This window comes from Oryzias latipes, chromosome 9, assembly GCF_002234675.1.
Source record: "Oryzias latipes chromosome 9, ASM223467v1".
Taxonomy (NCBI): Eukaryota; Metazoa; Chordata; class Actinopteri; order Beloniformes; family Adrianichthyidae; genus Oryzias; species Oryzias latipes.
In genome coordinates this window covers 1,570,793-1,592,825 of record NC_019867.2, presented here as the reverse complement: position 1 = coordinate 1,592,825, position 22,033 = coordinate 1,570,793, and the positions used below count along the sequence as shown (strand labels likewise).

Here is a 22,033-nt window from a genome sequence, read left to right as displayed (position 1 = left end):
CGTGTCGCATGAGTCCAGATGTTTTTGGATTGTTGTTGCTCAGCAGTGACCGCTCCATGGATCCACGTTGGTCCCACTGAACTGAGTCCAGCGAGGCCTGAACTTCCCTCCATCTTCTTCTGCATCCTTGGGGCTCTCCTGGATGAGTCCTCTTTTGGGTTCTAGGACTCACGTTGGGTTTAACCTGTTCAGTTTTCTCCATGAGGGGATGACGGATCTCTGAGGTTCTCCGGAGGCTTCAGGAACGGCTCCAACGGGCCAGAGACTTTGGTTCTGGTCTCTTCCTTCTGTTGCAGCAGAAGCTCTTTGTGTGTCAAAGGTTTGAGCCCAGTTTAAAGTTTGGACTTTGATCAGGTGTGATCCGCTTCATTCTTTGAACTTTTCGCTTCAGTTAAATCATAAAAACATCCCGTTTGGAAACACTTCTCTCTGCTAAATGAAATCAGTTTCATGATTCACTAATGATCTCTTTGCAGCTGCAGTTTATTTGACTGCATGATGTTGGAACATTTAAAGTTCTACAACCTCCTGACAGGCCTCCTGAGGCCTCTTCATCCTGCCCCGCCCCTCCTCATCATTGCAGCAGCATAACTGCAGATCGTTAGCGTTGGACAGTCCTCCTCCGTTCTCCGGTTCCTCCGCCAACCCAGAGGAAGCTGGAGGACGCTACAAAGGTGAAAGCAGCCAGGCCAACTGAAGGCTTCTCTTTATTCAGTTTAACCGTTTGACTGCAGGGACAGAGCACCTGGGGGGTGGAGGGGGGGTGGGGGTTAAACTGCAATGAATTAACATCATTGACATTCAGGAAATGAAAACGTGTATTCACACAAATCATTAAATACAGACAAACATTTTCATGATAAAAACAGATCTTCAGATCAATGTGAACATGAGGAGTCTGTGTGTCTGTGTGTGTGTGTGTGTGTGCATGACTGGAAACGTACATGAGGACATGTGTGTGTGTGTGCAAATGTGAGTGTGTTTGTGCGTGTGCGTATATGTGCACACACACGTGCACATATACGTGGACGGCAGTGGCGCAGACGGTTGAGCAGGTGGTCTAATGAATTGAACGGTCGGCGGTTCGATCCCCGATCCCCCAGCCAACTGTCGTCGTGTCCTTGGGTGAGACACTTCACCCTCCTTGCCTCCAGTGTGGCTCCACTGCTGTATGAATGCGTATGAATGTCCCGGTGATGGTCAGAGGGGCCGTAGGCGTGAACTGGCAGCCACGCCGTCTGCCCCAGGGCCGCTGTGGTACATCAGTAGTGACCATCACCAAGTATGAATGAATGATGGACACATTGGAAGAACTGTGTGCATGAATGCATACCTACATGAGCCTATATGTGTGTTTGTGTGCATGCAGACATGTATGTACATATATATACATAGATGTGTCCGTGTGCCTTATGTGTGTGTGTGTGTGTGCATATATGTGCATATGTTCTGTGTGCAGATGTGTACATGTGTGTCACTGCAGGAGTCGGACAGAGTTGAAGTGCAGGTGGTACAGGTAGTCGGCGTACGACGCTCCTCCGTTTGGACTCTTGTCCTCCACCAGGAGGCGCTGCAGCTCCTCCTCACACGCGTCTCCCTGCTTCACCACCAACAGCTGAAACAGAAACGTGACGTCAGAAGACAAACACGCCAAACGGCATCTGAGAGCGGGAAAACTCATACATGCAGTTGCCACAGCGATCACCTTCTGAAACATACGTGACCCACAAAGACATGTTGGAGAAAACTGTGTTCGATTTCCTGATTTGCATTTTGGTGGATCAATTCCAGCTAAACTGTTTGTAATCTCCTATCCAAAAGAGATTAGGACTGGAGCCTTTCAGAATAAAAGCAGGAAGGCGTGCGTCTGCAGTGGACTCTGTGCACAGAGGCTGCTGTGGAAAGAAACCTGCGGCTCACCTTCTGGCTGTGTAGCGTCCGCTCGCTCAGGTCGTCGATCAGAGATCGAACGTAGACAGACAGAGGAGTGTCCAAAACCGGCAGCTTGATCTGGTGAAACGCGAATGAAACCAGAAAAAAAGAGCAGATTGAAGGCTCCCCTCAGCTCAGACGAACGGAACATTTGGAACCGAAGAGCATCTTCTCTTAGCGAAACTCAGAAAGGACTCTTTAAGTGAAAACATCAGCGGATGAATAGTTTTTCTTTCGATGAACGACAGAATATTTTCCCTTTCTTTAAATGATAGGATGATGTCGCTGTTCGCACCTCTCCGGACGCCAGGGACGAGAAACAGCCCGCGCTGAAGAGCTGGGCCAGAGTGCATGCTGGGACCTGGCTTCCCACCCACAGCAGCAGGATGAGGGGAGGGTGCAGCAGGTAAAGGCCCGTGGGCTGCAGGCTGGCGGCCGTGCAGCGCAGCGGCTCGCCTGGACTCAAACCGCCGCCATCTGACAGCAGCTGCAGGCGAGGAAAGAAAACAGAGATATTATTGGAAAAGCAGCATCTTCCAGGCCGGTGGTTCCTCTGATGTAAGACATGCGGATCTGCCGTCCCGAAGCGGGGTTTGTTTATGTTCCGGCGTGAAAACAATTCCAATGTTCAAACATCAAACATCGCAGCCTTATCCCACTCGTGCCCCCCCCTGGAAGGCGAGCCCCACAGTTCGAGAACCGCCGCTGCACGGGTGTGTCGGCGCACTGACCAGCGGCAGCAGGGGGGGGTAGAAGTGCTCCACCGTGTTGCGGGGGTCCATGGCGAGCACGCAGCAGCGCAGCTGCAGCCTCTGGTGGATGGAGCTCCTCAGACCCGGCAGCAGAACCTCGCTCTTCCTCAGGCTGTTGAGGAAGACGGGAAGAGCCCGCAGGAACCGAGGAAGGACCAGCTGCAGACGCACAGCACAACCAGAATGAAGGTTCTGCAGGTGCCGGCCCACACCGGAACCACAAAACCTAAAACGAATCTGCAAAAGATGGGAATGTTTTTGGCTCAGAGTCTGAGTGGCGGCCCACCTGCCCCGCAGACACGCAGGACGTGCTGCAGTGTTTGCGGTAAGACGCCAGCGCCTCGGTCGTGTCCGTCTGCAGCTCCTCCCTCAGCTCCTGCAGGGGGCGCTCCAGCACCGAGCAGTACACTGCACACGAGACAGGAGGCTTCAGGAAACAAGAATCCATTCTCTGTCAGAGCAAAGCCGCCTGACTGTTGGCGATCCGGCAGAAGAGGAAACAGACGTAATCCCAGATTGGGATTATTCCGCATGCAGCTTTCATTCCATTTGACCTCAAAGGCATTTCTGCAGCGGAAAGTGTCTGTGTGTGTGTTCCTCTGCGTGCATGCATGTCTGTATGTGTTTCTGCGCATTTGTGGATGCGTGTGCACGTGTGTTTGTGTATGGATGTGTTTGTGTCCAAACTTCACATTTTCATCCTCTGAACCTTTTCATGTTTCTTCTATTTGTAGACAACCGAGGGGGGAGAAATTGAATGAAAGTTCCTCACATTTGTTTCTACTGAAACAATAAAAACACAGTAAAGAGCAGAGGCGGGATCAGAAGAAACGTCTCACTTTTTTTGCAGTAGAAGCTGAGAAGCGTTTGGGCCTGAAAGTTCCTGAAGGCGTCCTGAAGGTGGCGCGAGCATCTCAGAGTCAGCGTGTGGACCCGCGTCCTCGTCTCTCCGGTCTGGAGGCTGTAGGACAGAACGGTCTACGACATCGGGGGAGGGGGCGGGGTTTACAAACAGGAAGTGAGGGTGAAATTACAGCTGATACGGTAACCTGCCTGTATGGCTGCTCCTCTGGCCTCGTCCAGAGCTCTAGTGTGAGCCAGCTCCACAGCCAGTGTGGTCCTCCTGTCCAGGGTTGCCATGGTGACATGTGCCGGGTTAGGGCCAGGGACGAACATCCCATAACATCCAGACACGCGCAAATCTATTGCAAACACACAGAAAATGTCAACGGATTGTTGAGAAAAACCAACTGCAGGAGTCATCCTCACCTTTGGAGACGAAGATCCTGAGCTCGGCCCGGAAAGCAAAGTCCGTCTCCACGGTTCTCCTCAGATCCCGGCTGAAGCGGTCCCGGTCCAGCTTGCCCTGCAGTGAAAGCCGCGTCAGACAGCTGCTTCAGGACAGGTCGCCCAAGAACGCACCTGCAGGTGGGCATAGCTGTGCAGAGCTCCTCCCGTCAGGTGTGGGATGTGGCCTGGCCAGGCTCCGCCCACATCCTGCTGCGAAAGGACAAACATATGCACACCGCAGCCCTGGCTTACGCACTCTTTGGCCAGGGAGATGGACTGCTCCGACGGCTGAAAGACTGACTGAAAGAAGAGGAGGGGCTTCTGTCAGGTAATCCGGAAAAAAACACCTGACACCGCTAATAAACTGAGCCAAAGGCATCTGAAACCTGGCTGTAGGGATGACCCATGTGACCATCAGACCAAGTGACCACGAGACGGTGTGACCACGAAACTGTGTGACAATGAAACTGTGTGACCATGAGAACATGTGAACATGAGACTGTGTGACAATGAAACTGTGTGACCATGAGAACATGTGACCATGAGACTGTGTGACCATGAAACTGTGTGACAATGAAACTGTATGACCATGAGAACATGTGACCATGAGACTGTGTGACAGTGAAACTGTGTGACCACGAGAACATGTGACCATGAAACTGTGTGACCATGAGAACATGTGACCATGAGACTGTGTGACCATGAAACTGTGTGACCATGAAACTGTGTGACCATGAAACTGTGTGACAATGAAACTGTGTGACCATGAGAACATGTGACCATGAGACTGTGTGACCATGAAACTGTGTGACAATGAAACTGTGTGACCATGAGAACATGTGACCATGAGACTGTGTGACCATGAAACTGTGTGACAATGAAACTGTGTGACCATGAGAACATGTGACCATGAGACTGTGTGACAGTGAAACTGTGTGACCATGAGAACATGTGACCATGAGACTGTGTGACCATGAAACTGTGTGACAATGAGAACATGTGACCATGAAACTGTGTGACAGTGAAACTGTGTAACCATGAGAACATGTGACCATGAGACTGTGTGACCATGAAACTGTGTGACCATGAGAACATGTGACCATGAAACTGTGTGACCATGAGACTGTGTGACCATGAAACTGTGTGACCATGAGAACATGTGACCATGAAACTGTGTGACAGTGAAACTGTGTAACCATGAGAACATGTGACCATGAGACTGTGTGACCATGAAACTGTGTGACCATGAGAACATGTGACCATGAAACTGTGCGACCATGAAACTGTGTGACCATGAGAACATGTGACCATGAGACTGTGTGACCATGAAACTGTGTGACAATGAAACTGTGTGACCATGAGAATATGTGACCATGAGACTGTGTGACCATGAAACTGTGTGACAATGAAACTGTGTGACCATGAGAACATGTGACCATGAGACTGTGTGACCATGAAACTGTGTGACAATGAAACTGTGTGACCATGAGAACATGTGAACATGAGACTGTGTGACAATGAAACTGTGTGACCATGAGAACATGTGACCATGAGACTGTGTGACCATGAAACTGTGTGACAATGAAACTGTGTGACCATGAGAACATGTGAACATGAGACTGTGTGACCATGAAACTGTGTGACAATGAAACTGTGTGACCATGAGAACATGTGACCATGAGACTGTGTGACCATGAAACTGTGTGACAATGAGAACATGTGACCATGAGACTGTGTGACCATGAAACTGTGTGACAATGAAACTGTGTGACCATTAGAACATGTGACCATGAGACTGTGTGACCATGAAACTGTGTGACAATGAAACTGTGTGACCATGAGAACATGTGACCATGAGACTGTGTGACCATGAGACTGTGTGACCATGAAACTGTGTGACCATGAGAACATGTGACCATGAAACTGTGTGACCATGAGACTGTGTGACCATGAAACTGTGTGACCATGAGAACATGTGACCATGAAACTGTGTGACAGTGAAACTGTGTAACCATGAGAACATGTGACCATGAGACTGTGTGACCATGAAACTGTGTGACCATGAGAACATGTGACCATGAAACTGTGCGACCATGAAACTGTGTGACCATGAGAACATGTGACCATGAGACTGTGTGACCATGAAACTGTGTGACAATGAAACTGTGTGACCATGAGAACATGTGACCATGAGACTGTGTGACCATGAAACTGTGTGACAATGAGAACATGTGACCATGAGACTGTGTGACCATGAAACTGTGTGACAATGAAACTGTGTGACCATGAGAACATGTGAACATGAGACTGTGTGACAATGAAACTGTGTGACCATGAGAACATGTGACCATGAGACTGTGTGACCATGAAACTGTGTGACAATGAAACTGTGTGACCATGAGAACATGTGAACATGAGACTGTGTGACCATGAAACTGTGTGACAATGAAACTGTGTGACCATGAGAACATGTGACATGAGACTGTGTGACCATGAAACTGTGTGACCATGAGAACATGTGACCATGAAACTGGTGTGACCATGAAACTGTGTGACCATGAGAACATGTGACCATGAGACTGTGTGACCATGAAACTGTGTGACAATGAAACTGTGTGACCATGAGAACATGTGACCATGAGACTGTGTGACCATGAAACTGTGTGACAATGAGAACATGTGACCATGAGACTGTGTGACCATGAAACTGTGTGACAATGAAACTGTGTGACCATGAGAACATGTGAACATGAGACTGTGTGACAATGAAACTGTGTGACCATGAGAACATGTGACCATGAGACTGTGTGACCATGAAACTGTGTGACAATGAAACTGTGTGACCATGAGAACATGTGAACATGAGACTGTGTGACAATGAAACTGTGTGACCATGAGAACATGTGACCATGAGACTGTGTGACCATGAAACTGTGTGACAATGAAACTGTGTGACCATGAGAACATGTGACCATGAGACTGTGTGACCATGAAACTGTGTGACCATTAGAACATGTGACCATGAGACTGTGTGACCATGAAACTGTGTGACAATGAAACTGTGTGACCATGAGAACATGTGACCATGAGACTGTGTGACCATGAGACTGTGTGACCATGAAACTGTGTGACCATGAGAACATGTGACCATGAAACTGTGTGACCATGAGACTGTGTGACCATGAAACTGTGTGACCATGAGAACATGTGACCATGAAACTGTGTGACAGTGAAACTGTGTAACCATGAGAACATGTGACCATGAGACTGTGTGACCATGAAACTGTGTGACCATGAGAACATGTGACCATGAAACTGTGCGACCATGAAACTGTGTGACCATGAGAACATGTGACCATGAGACTGTGTGACCATGAAACTGTGTGACAATGAAACTGTGTGACCATGAGAACATGTGACCATGAGACTGTGTGACCATGAAACTGTGTGACAATGAGAACATGTGACCATGAGACTGTGTGACCATGAAACTGTGTGACAATGAAACTGTGTGACCATGAGAACATGTGAACATGAGACTGTGTGACAATGAAACTGTGTGACCATGAGAACATGTGACCATGAGACTGTGTGACCATGAAACTGTGTGACAATGAAACTGTGTGACCATGAGAACATGTGAACATGAGACTGTGTGACCATGAAACTGTGTGACAATGAAACTGTGTGACCATGAGAACATGTGACCATGAGACTGTGTGACCATGAAACTGTGTGACAATGAGAACATGTGACCATGAGACTGTGTGACCATGAAACTGTGTGACAATGAAACTGTGTGACCATTAGAACATGTGACCATGAGACTGTGTGACCATGAAACTGTGTGACAATGAAACTGTGTGACCATGAGAACATGTGACCATGAGACTGTGTGACCATGAGACTGTGTGACCATGAAACTGTGTGACCATGAGAACATGTGACCATGAAACTGTGTGACCATGAGACTGTGTGACCATGAAACTGTGTGACCATGAGAACATGTGACCATGAAACTGTGTGACAGTGAAACTGTGTAACCATGAGAACATGTGACCATGAGACTGTGTGACCATGAAACTGTGTGACCATGAGAACATGTGACCATGAAACTGTGCGACCATGAAACTGTGTGACCATGAGAACATGTGACCATGAGACTGTGTGACCATGAAACTGTGTGACAATGAAACTGTGTGACCATGAGAACATGTGACCATGAGACTGTGTGACCATGAAACTGTGTGACAATGAGAACATGTGACCATGAGACTGTGTGACCATGAAACTGTGTGACAATGAAACTGTGTGACCATGAGAACATGTGAACATGAGACTGTGTGACAATGAAACTGTGTGACCATGAGAACATGTGACCATGAGACTGTGTGACCATGAAACTGTGTGACAATGAAACTGTGTGACCATGAGAACATGTGAACATGAGACTGTGTGACCATGAAACTGTGTGACAATGAAACTGTGTGACCATGAGAACATGTGACCATGAGACTGTGTGACCATGAAACTGTGTGACCATGAGAACATGTGACCATGAAACTGTGCGACCATGAAACTGTGTGACCATGAGAACATGTGACCATGAGACTGTGTGACCATGAAACTGTGTGACAATGAAACTGTGTGACCATGAGAACATGTGACCATGAGACTGTGTGACCATGAAACTGTGTGACAATGAGAACATGTGACCATGAGACTGTGTGACCATGAAACTGTGTGACCATGAGAACATGTGAACATGAGACTGTGTGACAATGAAACTGTGTGACCATGAGAACATGTGACCATGAGACTGTGTGACCATGAAACTGTGTGACAATGAAACTGTGTGACCATGAGAACATGTGAACATGAGACTGTGTGACAATGAAACTGTGTGACCATGAGAACATGTGACCATGAGACTGTGTGACCATGAAACTGTGTGACAATGAAACTGTGTGACCATGAGAACATGTGACCATGAGACTGTGTGACCATGAAACTGTGTGACAATGAGAACATGTGACCATGAGACTGTGTGACCATGAGACTGTGTGACCATGAAACTGTGTGACCATGAGAACATGTGACCATGAGACTGTGTGACCATGAAACTGTGTGACAATGAAACTGTGTGACCATGAGAACATGTGAACATGAGACTGTGTGACAATGAAACTGTGTGACCATGAGAACATGTGACCATGAGACTGTGTGACCATGAAACTGTGTGACAATGAAACTGTGTGACCATGAGAACATGTGACCATGAGACTGTGTGACCATGAAACTGTGTGACAATGAAACTGTGTGACCATGAGAACATGTGACCATGAGACTGTGTGACAGTGAAACTGTGTGACAATGAAACTGTGTGACCATGAGAACATGTGACCATGAGACTGTGTGACCATGAAACTGTGTGACAATGAAACTGTGTGACCATGAGAACATGTGAACATGAGACTGTGTGACCATGAGAACATGTGAACATGAGACTGTGTGACCATGAGAACATGTGAACATGAGACTGTGTGACCATGAGAACATGTGAACATGAGACTGTGTGACCATGAGAACATGTGACCATGAGACTGTGTGACCACGAAACTGTGTGACAATGAAACTGTGTGACCATGAGAACATGTGAACATGAGACTGTGTGACAATGAAACTGTATGACCATGAGAACATGTGACCATGAGACTGTGTGACCATGAAACTGTGTGACCATGAAACTGTGTGACCATGAAACTGTGTGACAATGAAACTGTGTGACCATGAGAACATGTGACCATGAGACTGTGTGACCATGAAACTGTGTGACAATGAAACTGTGTGACCATGAGAACATGTGACCATGAGACTGTGTGACCATGAAACTGTGTGACAATGAAACTGTGTGACCATGAGAACATGTGACCATGAGACTGTGTGACAGTGAAACTGTGTGACCATGAGAACATGTGACCATGAGACTGTGTGACCATGAAACTGTGTGACAATGAGAACATGTGACCATGAAACTGTGTGACAGTGAAACTGTGTAACCATGAGAACATGTGACCATGAGACTGTGTGACCATGAAACTGTGTGACCATGAGAACATGTGACCATGAAACTGTGTGACCATGAGACTGTGTGACCATGAAACTGTGTGACCATGAGAACATGTGACCATGAAACTGTGTGACAGTGAAACTGTGTAACCATGAGAACATGTGACCATGAGACTGTGTGACCATGAAACTGTGTGACCATGAGAACATGTGACCATGAAACTGTGCGACCATGAAACTGTGTGACCATGAGAACATGTGACCATGAGACTGTGTGACCATGAAACTGTGTGACAATGAAACTGTGTGACCATGAGAATATGTGACCATGAGACTGTGTGACCATGAAACTGTGTGACAATGAAACTGTGTGACCATGAGAACATGTGACCATGAGACTGTGTGACCATGAAACTGTGTGACAATGAAACTGTGTGACCATGAGAACATGTGAACATGAGACTGTGTGACAATGAAACTGTGTGACCATGAGAACATGTGACCATGAGACTGTGTGACCATGAAACTGTGTGACAATGAAACTGTGTGACCATTAGAACATGTGACCATGAGACTGTGTGACCATGAAACTGTGTGACAATGAAACTGTGTGACCATGAGAACATGTGACCATGAGACTGTGTGACCATGAGACTGTGTGACCATGAAACTGTGTGACCATGAGAACATGTGACCATGAAACTGTGTGACCATGAGACTGTGTGACCATGAAACTGTGTGACCATGAGAACATGTGACCATGAAACTGTGTGACAGTGAAACTGTGTAACCATGAGAACATGTGACCATGAGACTGTGTGACCATGAAACTGTGTGACCATGAGAACATGTGACCATGAAACTGTGCGACCATGAAACTGTGTGACCATGAGAACATGTGACCATGAGACTGTGTGACCATGAAACTGTGTGACAATGAAACTGTGTGACCATGAGAACATGTGACCATGAGACTGTGTGACCATGAAACTGTGTGACAATGAAACTGTGTGACCATGAGAACATGTGACCATGAGACTGTGTGACCATGAAACTGTGTGACAATGAAACTGTGTGACCATGAGAACATGTGAACATGAGACTGTGTGACAATGAAACTGTGTGACCATGAGAACATGTGACCATGAGACTGTGTGACCATGAAACTGTGTGACAATGAAACTGTGTGACCATGAGAACATGTGACCATGAGACTGTGTGACCATGAAACTGTGTGACAATGAAACTGTGTGACCATGAGAACATGTGACCATGAGACTGTGTGACAGTGAAACTGTGTGACAATGAAACTGTGTGACCATGAGAACATGTGACCATGAGACTGTGTGACCATGAAACTGTGTGACAATGAAACTGTGTGACCATGAGAACATGTGAACATGAGACTGTGTGACCATGAGAACATGTGAACATGAGACTGTGTGACCATGAGAACATGTGAACATGAGACTGTGTGACAGTGAAACTGTGTGACAATGAAACTGTGTGACCATGAGAACATGTGACCATGAGACTGTGTGACCATGAGAACATAACACCATGAGAACATGTGACCATGAGACTGTGTGACCATGAGAACATAACACCATGAGAACATGTGACCATGAAACTGTGTGACAATGAAACTGTGTGACCATGAGAACATGTGACAATGAGACTGTGTGACCATGACAACATGAGAACATGTGACCATGAGACTGTTTGACCATGAAACTGTGTGACAATGAAACTGTGTGACCATGAGAACATGTGACAATGAGACTGTGTGACCATGAAACTGTGTGACAATGAAACTGTGTGACCATGAGAACATGTGACCATGAGACTGTGTGACCATGAAACTGTGTGACAATGAAACTGTGTGACCATGAGAACATGTGAACATTAGACTGTGTGACAGTGAAACTGTGTGACCATGAGAACATGTGACCATGAGACTGTGTGACCATGAGAACATAACACCATGAGAACATGTGACCATGAAACTGTGTGACAATGAAACTGTGTGACCATGAGAACATGTGACCATGAAACTGTGCGACCATGAAACTGTGTGACCATGAGAACATGTGACCATGAGACTGTTTGACCATGAAACTGTGTGACAATGAAACTGTGTGACCATGAGAACATGTGACCATGAGACTGTGTGACCATGAAACTGTGTGACAATGAAACTGTGTGACCATGAGAACATGTGACCATGAGACTGTGTGACCATGAAACTGTGTGACAATGAAACTGTGTGACCATGAGAACATGTGAACATGAGACTGTGTGACAGTGAAACTGTGTGACAATGAAACTGTGTGACCATGAGAACATGTGACCATGAGACTGTGTGACCATGAGAACATAACACCATGAGAACATGTGACCATGAAACTGTGTGACAATGAAACTGTGTGACCATGAGAACATGTGACCATGAGACTGTGTGACCATGAGACTGTGTGACCATGAGAACATGAGAACATGTGACCATGAGACTGTGTGACCATGAAACTGTGTGACCATGAAACTGTGTGACAATGAGAACATGTGACCATGACACTGTGTGACTATGAAACTGTGATAATGAAACTGTGTGACCATGAGAACATGAGAACATGTGACCATGAGACTGTGTGACGATGAGACTGTGTGACCATGAGAACATGAGAACATGTGACCATGAGACTGTGTGACCATGAGAACATAACACCATGAGAACATGTGACCATGAGACTGTGTGACCATGAGAACATAACACCATGAGAACATGTGACCATGAAACTGTGTGACAATGAAACTGTGTGACCATGAGAACGTGAGACCATGAAACTGTGTGACCATGACAACATGAGTACATGTGACCATGAAACTGTGTGACTATGAAACTGTGTGACCATGTGACCATGTGACCATGAGAACATGAGAACATGTGACCATGAGACTGTGTGACTATGAAACTGTGTGACCATGTGACCATGAGAACATGAGAACATGTGACCATGAGACTGTGTGACCATGAGAACATGAGAACATGTGACCATGAGACTGTGTGACCATGAGAACATAACACCATGAGAACATGTGACCATGAGACTGTGTGACCATGAGAACATAACACCATGAGAACATGTGACCATGAAACTGTGTGACAATGAGAACATGTGACCATGAAACTGTGTGACTATGAAACTGTGTGACCATGTGACCATGAGAACATGAGAACATGTGACCATGAGACTGTGTGACCATGAGAACATGTGACCATGAGACTGTGTGACCATGAGAACATAACACCATGAGAACATGTGACCATGAGACTGTGTGACCATGAGAACATAACACCATGAGAACATGTGACCATGAAACTGTGTGACTATGAAACTGTGTGACCATGAGAACATGAGACCATGAAACTGTGTGACCATGAGAACATGTGACCATGAGACTGTGTGACCATGAGAACATAACACCATGAGAACATGTGACCATGAAACTGTGTGACCATGAGAACATGTGACCATGAGAACATGAGAACATGTGACCATGAGACTGTGTGACCATGAGAACATAACACCATGAGAACATGTGACCATGAGACTGTGTGACCATGAGAACATAACACCATGAGAACATGTGACCATGAAACTGTGTGACAATGAAACTGTGTGACCATGAGAACATGTGACCATGAGACTGTGTGACCATGAAACTGTGTGACAATGAAACTGTGTGACCATGAGAACATGTGAACATGAGACTGTGTGACAATGAAACTGTGTGACCATGAGAACATGTGACCATGAGACTGTGTGACCATGAAACTGTGTGACAATGAAACTGTGTGACCATGAGAACATGTGACCATGAGAACATGTGAACATGAGACTGTGTGACCATGAGAACATGTGAACATGAGACTGTGTGACCATGAGAACATGTGAACATGAGACTGTGTGACAGTGAAACTGTGTGACAATGAAACTGTGTGACAATGAAACTGTGTGACCATGAGAACATGTGACCATGAGTCTGTGTGACCATGAGAACATAACACCATGAGAACATGTGACCATGAGACTGTGTGACCATGAGAACATAACACCATGAGAACATGTGACCATGAAACTGTGTGACAATGAAACTGTGTGACCATGAGAACATGTGACCATGAGACTGTGTGACCATGACAACATGAGAACATGTGACCATGAGACTGTTTGACCATGAAACTGTGTGACAATGAAACTGTGTGACCATGAGAACATGTGACAATGAGACTGTGTGACCATGAAACTGTGTGACAATGAAACTGTGTGACCATGAGAACATGTGACCATGAGACTGTGTGACCATGAAACTGTGTGACAATGAAACTGTGTGACCATGAGAACATGTGAACATTAGACTGTGTGACAGTGAAACTGTGTGACAATGAAACTGTGTGACCATGAGAACATGTGACCATGAGACTGTGTGACCATGAGAACATAACACCATGAGAACATGTGACCATGAAACTGTGTGACAATGAAACTGTGTGACCATGAGAACATGTGACCATGAAACTGTGCGACCATGAAACTGTGTGACCATGAGAACATGTGACCATGAGACTGTTTGACCATGAAACTGTGTGACAATGAAACTGTGTGACCATGAGAACATGTGACCATGAGACTGTGTGACCATGAAACTGTGTGACAATGAAACTGTGTGACCATGAGAACATGTGACCATGAGACTGTGTGACCATGAGAACATAACACCATGAGAACATGTGACCATGAAACTGTGTGACAATGAAACTGTGTGACCATGAGAACATGTGACCATGAGACTGTGTGACAATGAGAACATGTGACCATGACACTGTGTGACTATGAAACTGTGATAATGAAACTGTGTGACCATGAGAACATGAGAACATGTGACCATGAGACTGTGTGACCATGAGACTGTGTGACCATGAGAACATGAGAACATGTGACCATGAGACTGTGTGACCATGACAACATGAGAACATGTGACCATGAGACTGTTTGACCATGAAACTGTGTGACCATGAGAACATGTGACCATGAAACTGTGTGACAATGAGAACATGTGACCATGACACTGTGTGACTATGAAACTGTGATAATGAAACTGTGTGACCATGAGAACATGAGAACATGTGACCATGAGACTGTGTGACCATGAGACTGTGTGAACATGAGAACATGAGAACATGAGACCATGAAACTGTGTGACCATGACAACATGAGTACATGTGACCATGAAACTGTGTGACTATGAAACTGTGTGACCATGTGACCATGAGAACATGAGAACATGTGACCATGAGACTGTGTGACCATGAGAACATGATAACATGTGACCATGAGACTGTGTGACCATGAGAACATAACACCATGAGAACATGTGACCATGAGACTGTGTGACCATGAGAACATAACACCATGAGAACATGTGACCATGAAACTGTGTGACAATGAAACTGTGTGACCATGAGAACATGAGACCATGAAACTGTGTGACCATGACAACATGAGTACATGTGACCATGAAACTGTGTGACTATGAAACTGTGTGACCATGTGACCATGAGAACATGAGACCATGACAACATGAGACATGTGACAATGAAACTGTGTGACCATGAGAACATGTGAACATGTGACCAAGAGACCATGAGACTGTATGACCATGAAACAATGAGCTTATGAGACCAGTCTTAGTTTTCTTAACATGGACCAGACAGGAAAAGGAAGATTTCTTCTTCATAGACAGATAAATATATCCAGCTAAGTTCACCACTTTAAAATATTTCAGATCCTAAATTGAAGTATCTACTTTTTATGATTCTTTTTATCATTTACTGCGATTTAAAAGAATCAACAGGTTCTGGCTCACTCTCAGTGGGAGAACCAAAACATGTGAGTGTTGCAGCCTGACTGACAGAGCAAGCGAAGCCTCAGGAACCTTGAGGCTTCATCGAACCCTTTGTACACTTCAAAACCCTTTTCTGTGGACGACGCCACTCACTCCAGTTCTCAGACAGAAGTTACCTTTGGTTTGTTGGAACCAAAGAGTCCTGAGGAGGAGTTTGTGTCTCCCGTCTCCATCAGATCAGCAGAATGGAAGATCAGCAGTTTTCCCGGACTCTTCAGGCCCTAAAAACGTCGCAGAAAGATTCCCTAAAAGGGTTTCATGGAGATCTGTGAACAGAAAGCTCAGAGTACCTGAAGCACTGCGAGCGCCGCTTGAATCGGCAGCTCTACAGGAGCTCCACCGCAACCTTCATGATCTCCACTGATGTGAGGAAGAACCTGCAGAATGCTGCAGGACGAAGAACAGCAGGAAAAACTGATCCAAGAACAACAGCCAAGTACTTTCTGAATGTAGTCAGATAAAACTACAGTACTTCAAATATATGAGTAACAACAGTAGAGTGATTTTATTAAACCAGTAGAATTAGTTTTTGTTGTTTTGGACCTTCAGACCTAAGAAGATGAATCTCCTCAGGGAAGCCTCCTCTTTCTCAGTATTAATCCATGTTTGAAATGTTCTTTTAGTTTGAAAAGACGATCAAATCAGGATCAGCTTCAAAGGAAGATAAAAACCAGCTGTATATGAAAAAAACTGTAAATTGAAAACTATTTGAAATAATGAAAATTTGGGGAACGCTGTAAATTTGAACAAAAATTTTGTAAATTTGAATAAGTAGTTTTTGATTTTTTGATTTGAAATGGTTTATTTCAAGCAATTAGAAATAATACACAACAGCAATATAAACATCAGTTATACATGCATACAGTAACTAATCGAACTTAGGATAATTAGACATATTAATAAATATTGCTTGAAAAGGAGTGGGAGGAAGCGAACTTATATAATCCCACCCCGTTATACTGTAACCATTTTATTACATAATTTATCAATATCTGGTTCGCAGTTTTTATCAGACAGAATTAAAGATCATAAGATATCGATAAAGCACATGACCCGGAACCGGAAATAATCCGGAAATAATCCTTAAATTTGAATAAGTAGTCAAAACTTATTCAGTTTTTCTGGATTTTCTTCAAATGTAAAATATTTACTTTTTAAATGTTTAATGTTTTTTTTAAGTTTACAATGTGTCGCTTAAGTTTGTAATTTTCCTTCCGACTCCTGCAGAGGAGAAGCAGACTGTGGGGACAGAGCCCCCTGCAGGTTCAGCTGCATCATAACACCTTCAACAGGTGAGGACAAAAATGTTTTCCACAGGTGGTGGTGAGAAATGAGACGCCCGGGCAAACATGAACCAGAGCTTTCTGCTACCTGAGGACACTCTCCATGCAGTCTCTGAGGGGCACGAGGAGCCCCTCCCTCACAGGAAGCTGCAGCTCCTCCGTGTCGGCGATGACCAGCATGTGGGGGCGGGACAGCTCCGGGCTGAGGTCGTACAGGTGGATCCTGCTGTCGTACGACATCAAACCGACGGGAACCTCCCTGTGACAGACAGGGAGAAATCTGCTGATGCTTTTGCTCCCAAACAGGTGTGGAGGAGGAGGCGCCTGCAGGTGAGCGAGGCTTCACCTGCTCAAGGAGGACAGAACTGCCTGGATTTGCTGAGTCATGAACTCCAAGTGTCCTCCTCTCTGCGCTGAGGCAGAGACGTCGACGGCGAGCAGCAGAGCAGCCGGTTCCTACGAACCGTAAACATTTCAAAATAAGAGAGCTGAAGGTTTAAGGATCTAGAATTAGGCAAAAGCAGCTGAGAAGAAGACGGAGGTCCACCTGCTGCGAGCCGATGACCTCATACGACCCCAGGCTGAGTTCAGGTCTGTGGTCAGCATCCACCCGGACGCCATTCACCCCTTTGGTGGGCTGGTAGTGTTTCCACGCCACTGAGACCAGAAAGGAGGCAAAAAAGAAGAAGTGCCGAGTGGGGAGGGAGCAAGCGACGAGTCAGCAGATCATTCAGGATGAAGAGGATTTGCCTAAAAAACCCCAAAAACCTGGATTTGGATTTTACCCTCGTTGAGTTTCCCACAAAAGGGGCAATAAAACCTTTGCCCACAGTCCTGCCAGCTCATGGGGGGGCACATGGAGGCCCCACAGGAGCCGCAGCCATCCACACGCTCCGAGTCCTTGCAGAGGGGAGGATGTCCCTGCAGAAGAGCAAAGGATTGTGGGAAAATTCCCTAAAGAAATCCTTCTCATTATTATTAAAAAATCCCAAACTGAAATAATCCGGTAATATATTGGCAACGTGAATAGAATAAAACAAAACACAACAATAGAATACAATAGAATATAATAAGGAGGAAAGGGGCAGAACGGAGAGAAGAGATTTTTAAAAAATGGGAAAACTTTATGAACCTCTCCGGCGTTCAGCCCCCCCAGGGGGGTGATCAGAGCCCCCAGAGGCAGGCGGCTGAGCAGCCCCACCTGAGCCTCACAGGGTAAACAGTAGGAGTTGGAGCGGATCACAGAGGGACTCGCATTACCTGCCAAACACATTGAAAAGAGGCGGAGTCAAACGGAAAGAAGCCGATGTGCCGATGAAGCAGCACAGACGTGTTTACCTCCATCCTTCATCACACAGGAAGTGGTGGGCAGAGGAGGAAGAGGAGAAAGGGGCTCTGAGAGGAAGGTCCTGCCCTCCCACTCCGCCCTGTCCTCCAGCATGACCTTCACCTGTCACACAGAGAGGAGGGAACGTCCCACAGTGGGATTCAGGTGTTTCGTCAGGAGCAAAAAGCCGTTAAAGGAGCAACCTTCCTGACTTTGATGGACGTTCGGCAGTTTAGCTCAGGCGGCAGAGCAGGTCGGTCGTCCACCGAGCGCGGCTAGTCTGCAGCTCACCGCTCCCCCATGGGGATGGGTCAAAATACAGAGAAGAATTTCCCCATTGAGGGATAAATAAAGTATCAATTATTATTATTGTTACGTTCAGGGAAATTTCTCACCAATGAAAAGCAGCCGCAGTCTTTTTACGCCCTTAACTTATATTTATATTCTTCTTACTATGATGATTAGTTCATTTATATTAATGTTTTAGGGGATTTATAAAACCTAAAAGGATTTCTTTTTTTAATATGCAACAGTTTATAAGGTTCCTATTACTTCCTTTCAAAATAAAATACTCACTGCGCCACATTAGATCCCAGCAGCAGATCAGTCGTAGGTATTGTGATGTCAGCAGTGACAAAAATAAAATGTACCTGCAGAAGTGACCTTTCCCGTATTAGCAAACCGTAAGACGGCCTTAAATCTTTCATCTATGTTTTTAAATCGACAGAACGTTTCAGAACCGAACGGAAACATGAAGCTGATGAATTGTTGGAGCATTATGGGTACTGTAGTCAGGAGAATGGCGGAGTGATACGTTCTGTTGGTGAGTGAGTTAAATAAAGTTTAACGTATCGGATTGTTTTGTTTCACATAATGCAGCTTTTTGTCCAAAAATATAAAACTTGGAGGGGTAAAAGAGCCATAATGGAGGGGTAAAAGAGCCATAATGGAGGGGTAAAAGAGCCACAATGGAGGGGTAAAAGAGCCACAATGGAGGGGTAAAAGAGCCACAATGGAGGGTTATAGGGCCACAATGGAGGGGTAAAAGAGCCACAATGGAGGGGTAAAAGAGCCATAATGGAGGGTTATAGGGCCACAATGGAGGGGTAAAAGAGCCACAATGGAGGGGTAAAAGAGCCATAATGGAGGGGTAAAAGAGCCATAATGGAGGGTTATAGGGCCACAATGGAGGGGTAAAAGAGCCACAATGGAGGGGTAAAAGAGCCACAATGGAGGGGTAAAAGAGCCATAATGGAGGGTTATAGGGCCACAATGGAGGGGTAAAAGAGCCATAATGCAGGGGTAAAAGAGCCACGACGAAAAGGGAAAAAAAAACCACAACAAAGGGGTAAAAGAGCCACGACGGGGTAAAAGAGCCACAATGGAGGGGTAAAAGAGCCATAATGGAGGGTTATAGGGCCACAATGGAGGGGTAAAAGAGCCACAATGGAGGGGTAAAAGAGCCACAAGGAAAGGATAAAAAAAAAAAACAACGACGGGGCAAAACAGCCATAATGCAGGGGTAAAAGAGCCACGACGGGGTAAAACAGCCACAATGACGGGGTAGAAGAGCCACAATGGAGGGGTAAAAGAGCCACAATGGAGGGGTAAAAGAGCCACAACAAAAGGATTAAAAAAAAACACAACAAAGGGGTAAAAGAGCCACGACGGGATAAAACAGCCACAATTACGGGGTAAAACAGCCACAATGACGGGGTAAAAGAGCCATAATGGATGGGTAAAAGAGCCACAATGGAGGGGTAAAAGAGCCACAATGGAGGGGTAAAAGAGCCATAATGGAGGGTTATAGGGCCACAATGGAGGGGTAAAAGAGCCACAATGGAGGGGTAAAAGAGCCACAACGAAAGGATTAAAAAAAAAACAACGACGGGGCAAAACAGCCATAATGCAGGGGTAAAAGAGCCACGACGGGGTAAAACAGCCACAATGACGGGGTAAAAGAGCCACAATGGAGGGGTAAAAGAGCCATAATGGAGGGGTAAAAGAGCCACAATGGAGGGGTAAAAGAGCCACAATGGAGGGGTAAAAGAGCCATAATGGAGGGGTAAAAGAGCCACAATGGAGGGGTAAAAGAGCCACAACAAAAGGATAAAAAAAAAAACACAACAAAGGCGTAAAAGAGCCACGACGGGGTAAAACAGCCACAATGACGGGGTAAAAGAGCCACAATGGAGGGGTAAAAGAGCCATAATGGAGGGGTAAAAGAGCCATAATGGAGGGTTATAGGGCCACAATGGAGGGGTAAAAGAGCCACAATGGAGGGGTAAAAGAGCCACAATGAAAGGGAAAAAAAAAGGAACGACGGGGCAAAACAGCCATAATGCAGGGGTAAAAGAGCCACAACGAAAGGGAAAAAAAACACAACAAAGGGGTAAAAGAGCCACGACGGGGTAAAACAGCCACAATGACGGGGTAAAAGAGCCACAATGGAGGGGTAAAAGAGCCACAATGGAGGGGTAAAAGAGCCACAATGGAGGGGTAAAAATAAAAACACAACAAAGAGGTAAAAGAGCCACGACGGGGTAAAACAGCCACAATGAAGGGGTAAAAGAGCCACAATGGAGGGGTAAAAGAGCCATAATGGAGGGGTAAAAGAGCCACAATGGAGGGGTAAAAGAGCCACAATGGAGGGGTAAAAGAGCCATAATGGAGGGTTATAGGGCCACAATGGAGGGATAAAAGAGCCACAATGGAGGGGTAAAAGAGCCACAACGAAAGGATAAAAAAAAAACAACGACGGGGCAAAACAGCCATAATGCAGGGGTAAAAGAGCCACAACGAAAGGGAAAAAAAACACACAACAAAGGGGTAAAAGAGCCACGACGGGGTAAAACAGCCACAATGACGGGGTAAAAGAGCCACAATGGAGGGGTAAAAGAGCCACAATGGAGGGGTAAAAGAGCCACAACAAAAGGATAAAAAAAAAACACAACAAAGGGGTAAAAGAGCCACGACGGGGTAAAACAGCCACAATGACGGGGTAAAACAGCCACAATGGAGGGGTAAAAGAGCCACAATGGAGGGGTAAAAGAGCCACAATGGAGGGGTAATAATAAAAACACAACAAAGGGGTAAAAGAGCCACGACGGGGTAAAACAGCCACAATGACGGGGTAAAAGAGCCACAATGGAGGGGTAAAAGAGCCATAATGGAGGGTTATAGGGCCACAATGGAGGGGTAAAAGAGCCACAATGGAGGGGTAAAAGAGCCACAACAAAAGGATTAAAAAAAAACACAACAAAGGGGTAAAAGAGCCACGACGGGATAAAACAGCCACAATTACGGGGTAAAACAGCCACAATGACGGGGTAAAAGAGCCATAATGGATGGGTAAAAGAGCCACAATGGAGGGGTAAAAGAGCCACAATGGAGGGGTAAAAGAGCCATAATGG

At 45.8% G+C, this 22,033-nt stretch overlaps 1 protein-coding gene across 4 annotated transcripts in view; it reads right to left on the bottom strand.

The window, feature by feature from the left end:
- Nucleotides 1-465: 465 nt before the first annotated feature.
- LOC105358650 (protein transport protein Sec24C-like) overlaps nucleotides 466-22,033 on the bottom strand; it is a 29,198-nt gene continuing 7,630 nt past the window's right edge. For 2 of the 4 annotated variants that reach the window (XM_023958145.1, XM_023958147.1), the window contains 17 exons: nucleotides 18,632-18,743; nucleotides 18,426-18,553; nucleotides 18,079-18,214; nucleotides 17,841-17,950; nucleotides 17,640-17,749; nucleotides 17,382-17,552; nucleotides 16,301-16,397; nucleotides 16,127-16,231; nucleotides 4,107-4,274; nucleotides 3,954-4,050; nucleotides 3,738-3,886; nucleotides 3,524-3,662; nucleotides 2,971-3,092; nucleotides 2,664-2,843; nucleotides 2,228-2,419; nucleotides 1,921-2,010; nucleotides 695-1,615 (listed from right to left, as the gene is read on the bottom strand). In XM_023958145.1, the coding sequence (XP_023813913.1) occupies nucleotides 1,475-1,615; nucleotides 1,921-2,010; nucleotides 2,228-2,419; nucleotides 2,664-2,843; nucleotides 2,971-3,092; nucleotides 3,524-3,662; nucleotides 3,738-3,886; nucleotides 3,954-4,050; nucleotides 4,107-4,274; nucleotides 16,127-16,231; nucleotides 16,301-16,397; nucleotides 17,382-17,552; nucleotides 17,640-17,749; nucleotides 17,841-17,950; nucleotides 18,079-18,214; nucleotides 18,426-18,553; nucleotides 18,632-18,743 (2,247 nt within the window). In that variant the 3' untranslated portion in view covers nucleotides 695-1,474. Of the gene's footprint in view, nucleotides 1,616-1,920; nucleotides 2,011-2,227; nucleotides 2,420-2,663; nucleotides 2,844-2,970; nucleotides 3,093-3,523; nucleotides 3,663-3,737; nucleotides 3,887-3,953; nucleotides 4,051-4,106; nucleotides 4,275-16,126; nucleotides 16,232-16,300; nucleotides 16,398-17,381; nucleotides 17,553-17,639; nucleotides 17,750-17,840; nucleotides 17,951-18,078; nucleotides 18,215-18,425; nucleotides 18,554-18,631; nucleotides 18,744-22,033 lie in introns of all 4 variants that reach the window. The other 2 variants (XM_023958146.1, XM_023958148.1) reach the window with 2 other exon arrangements.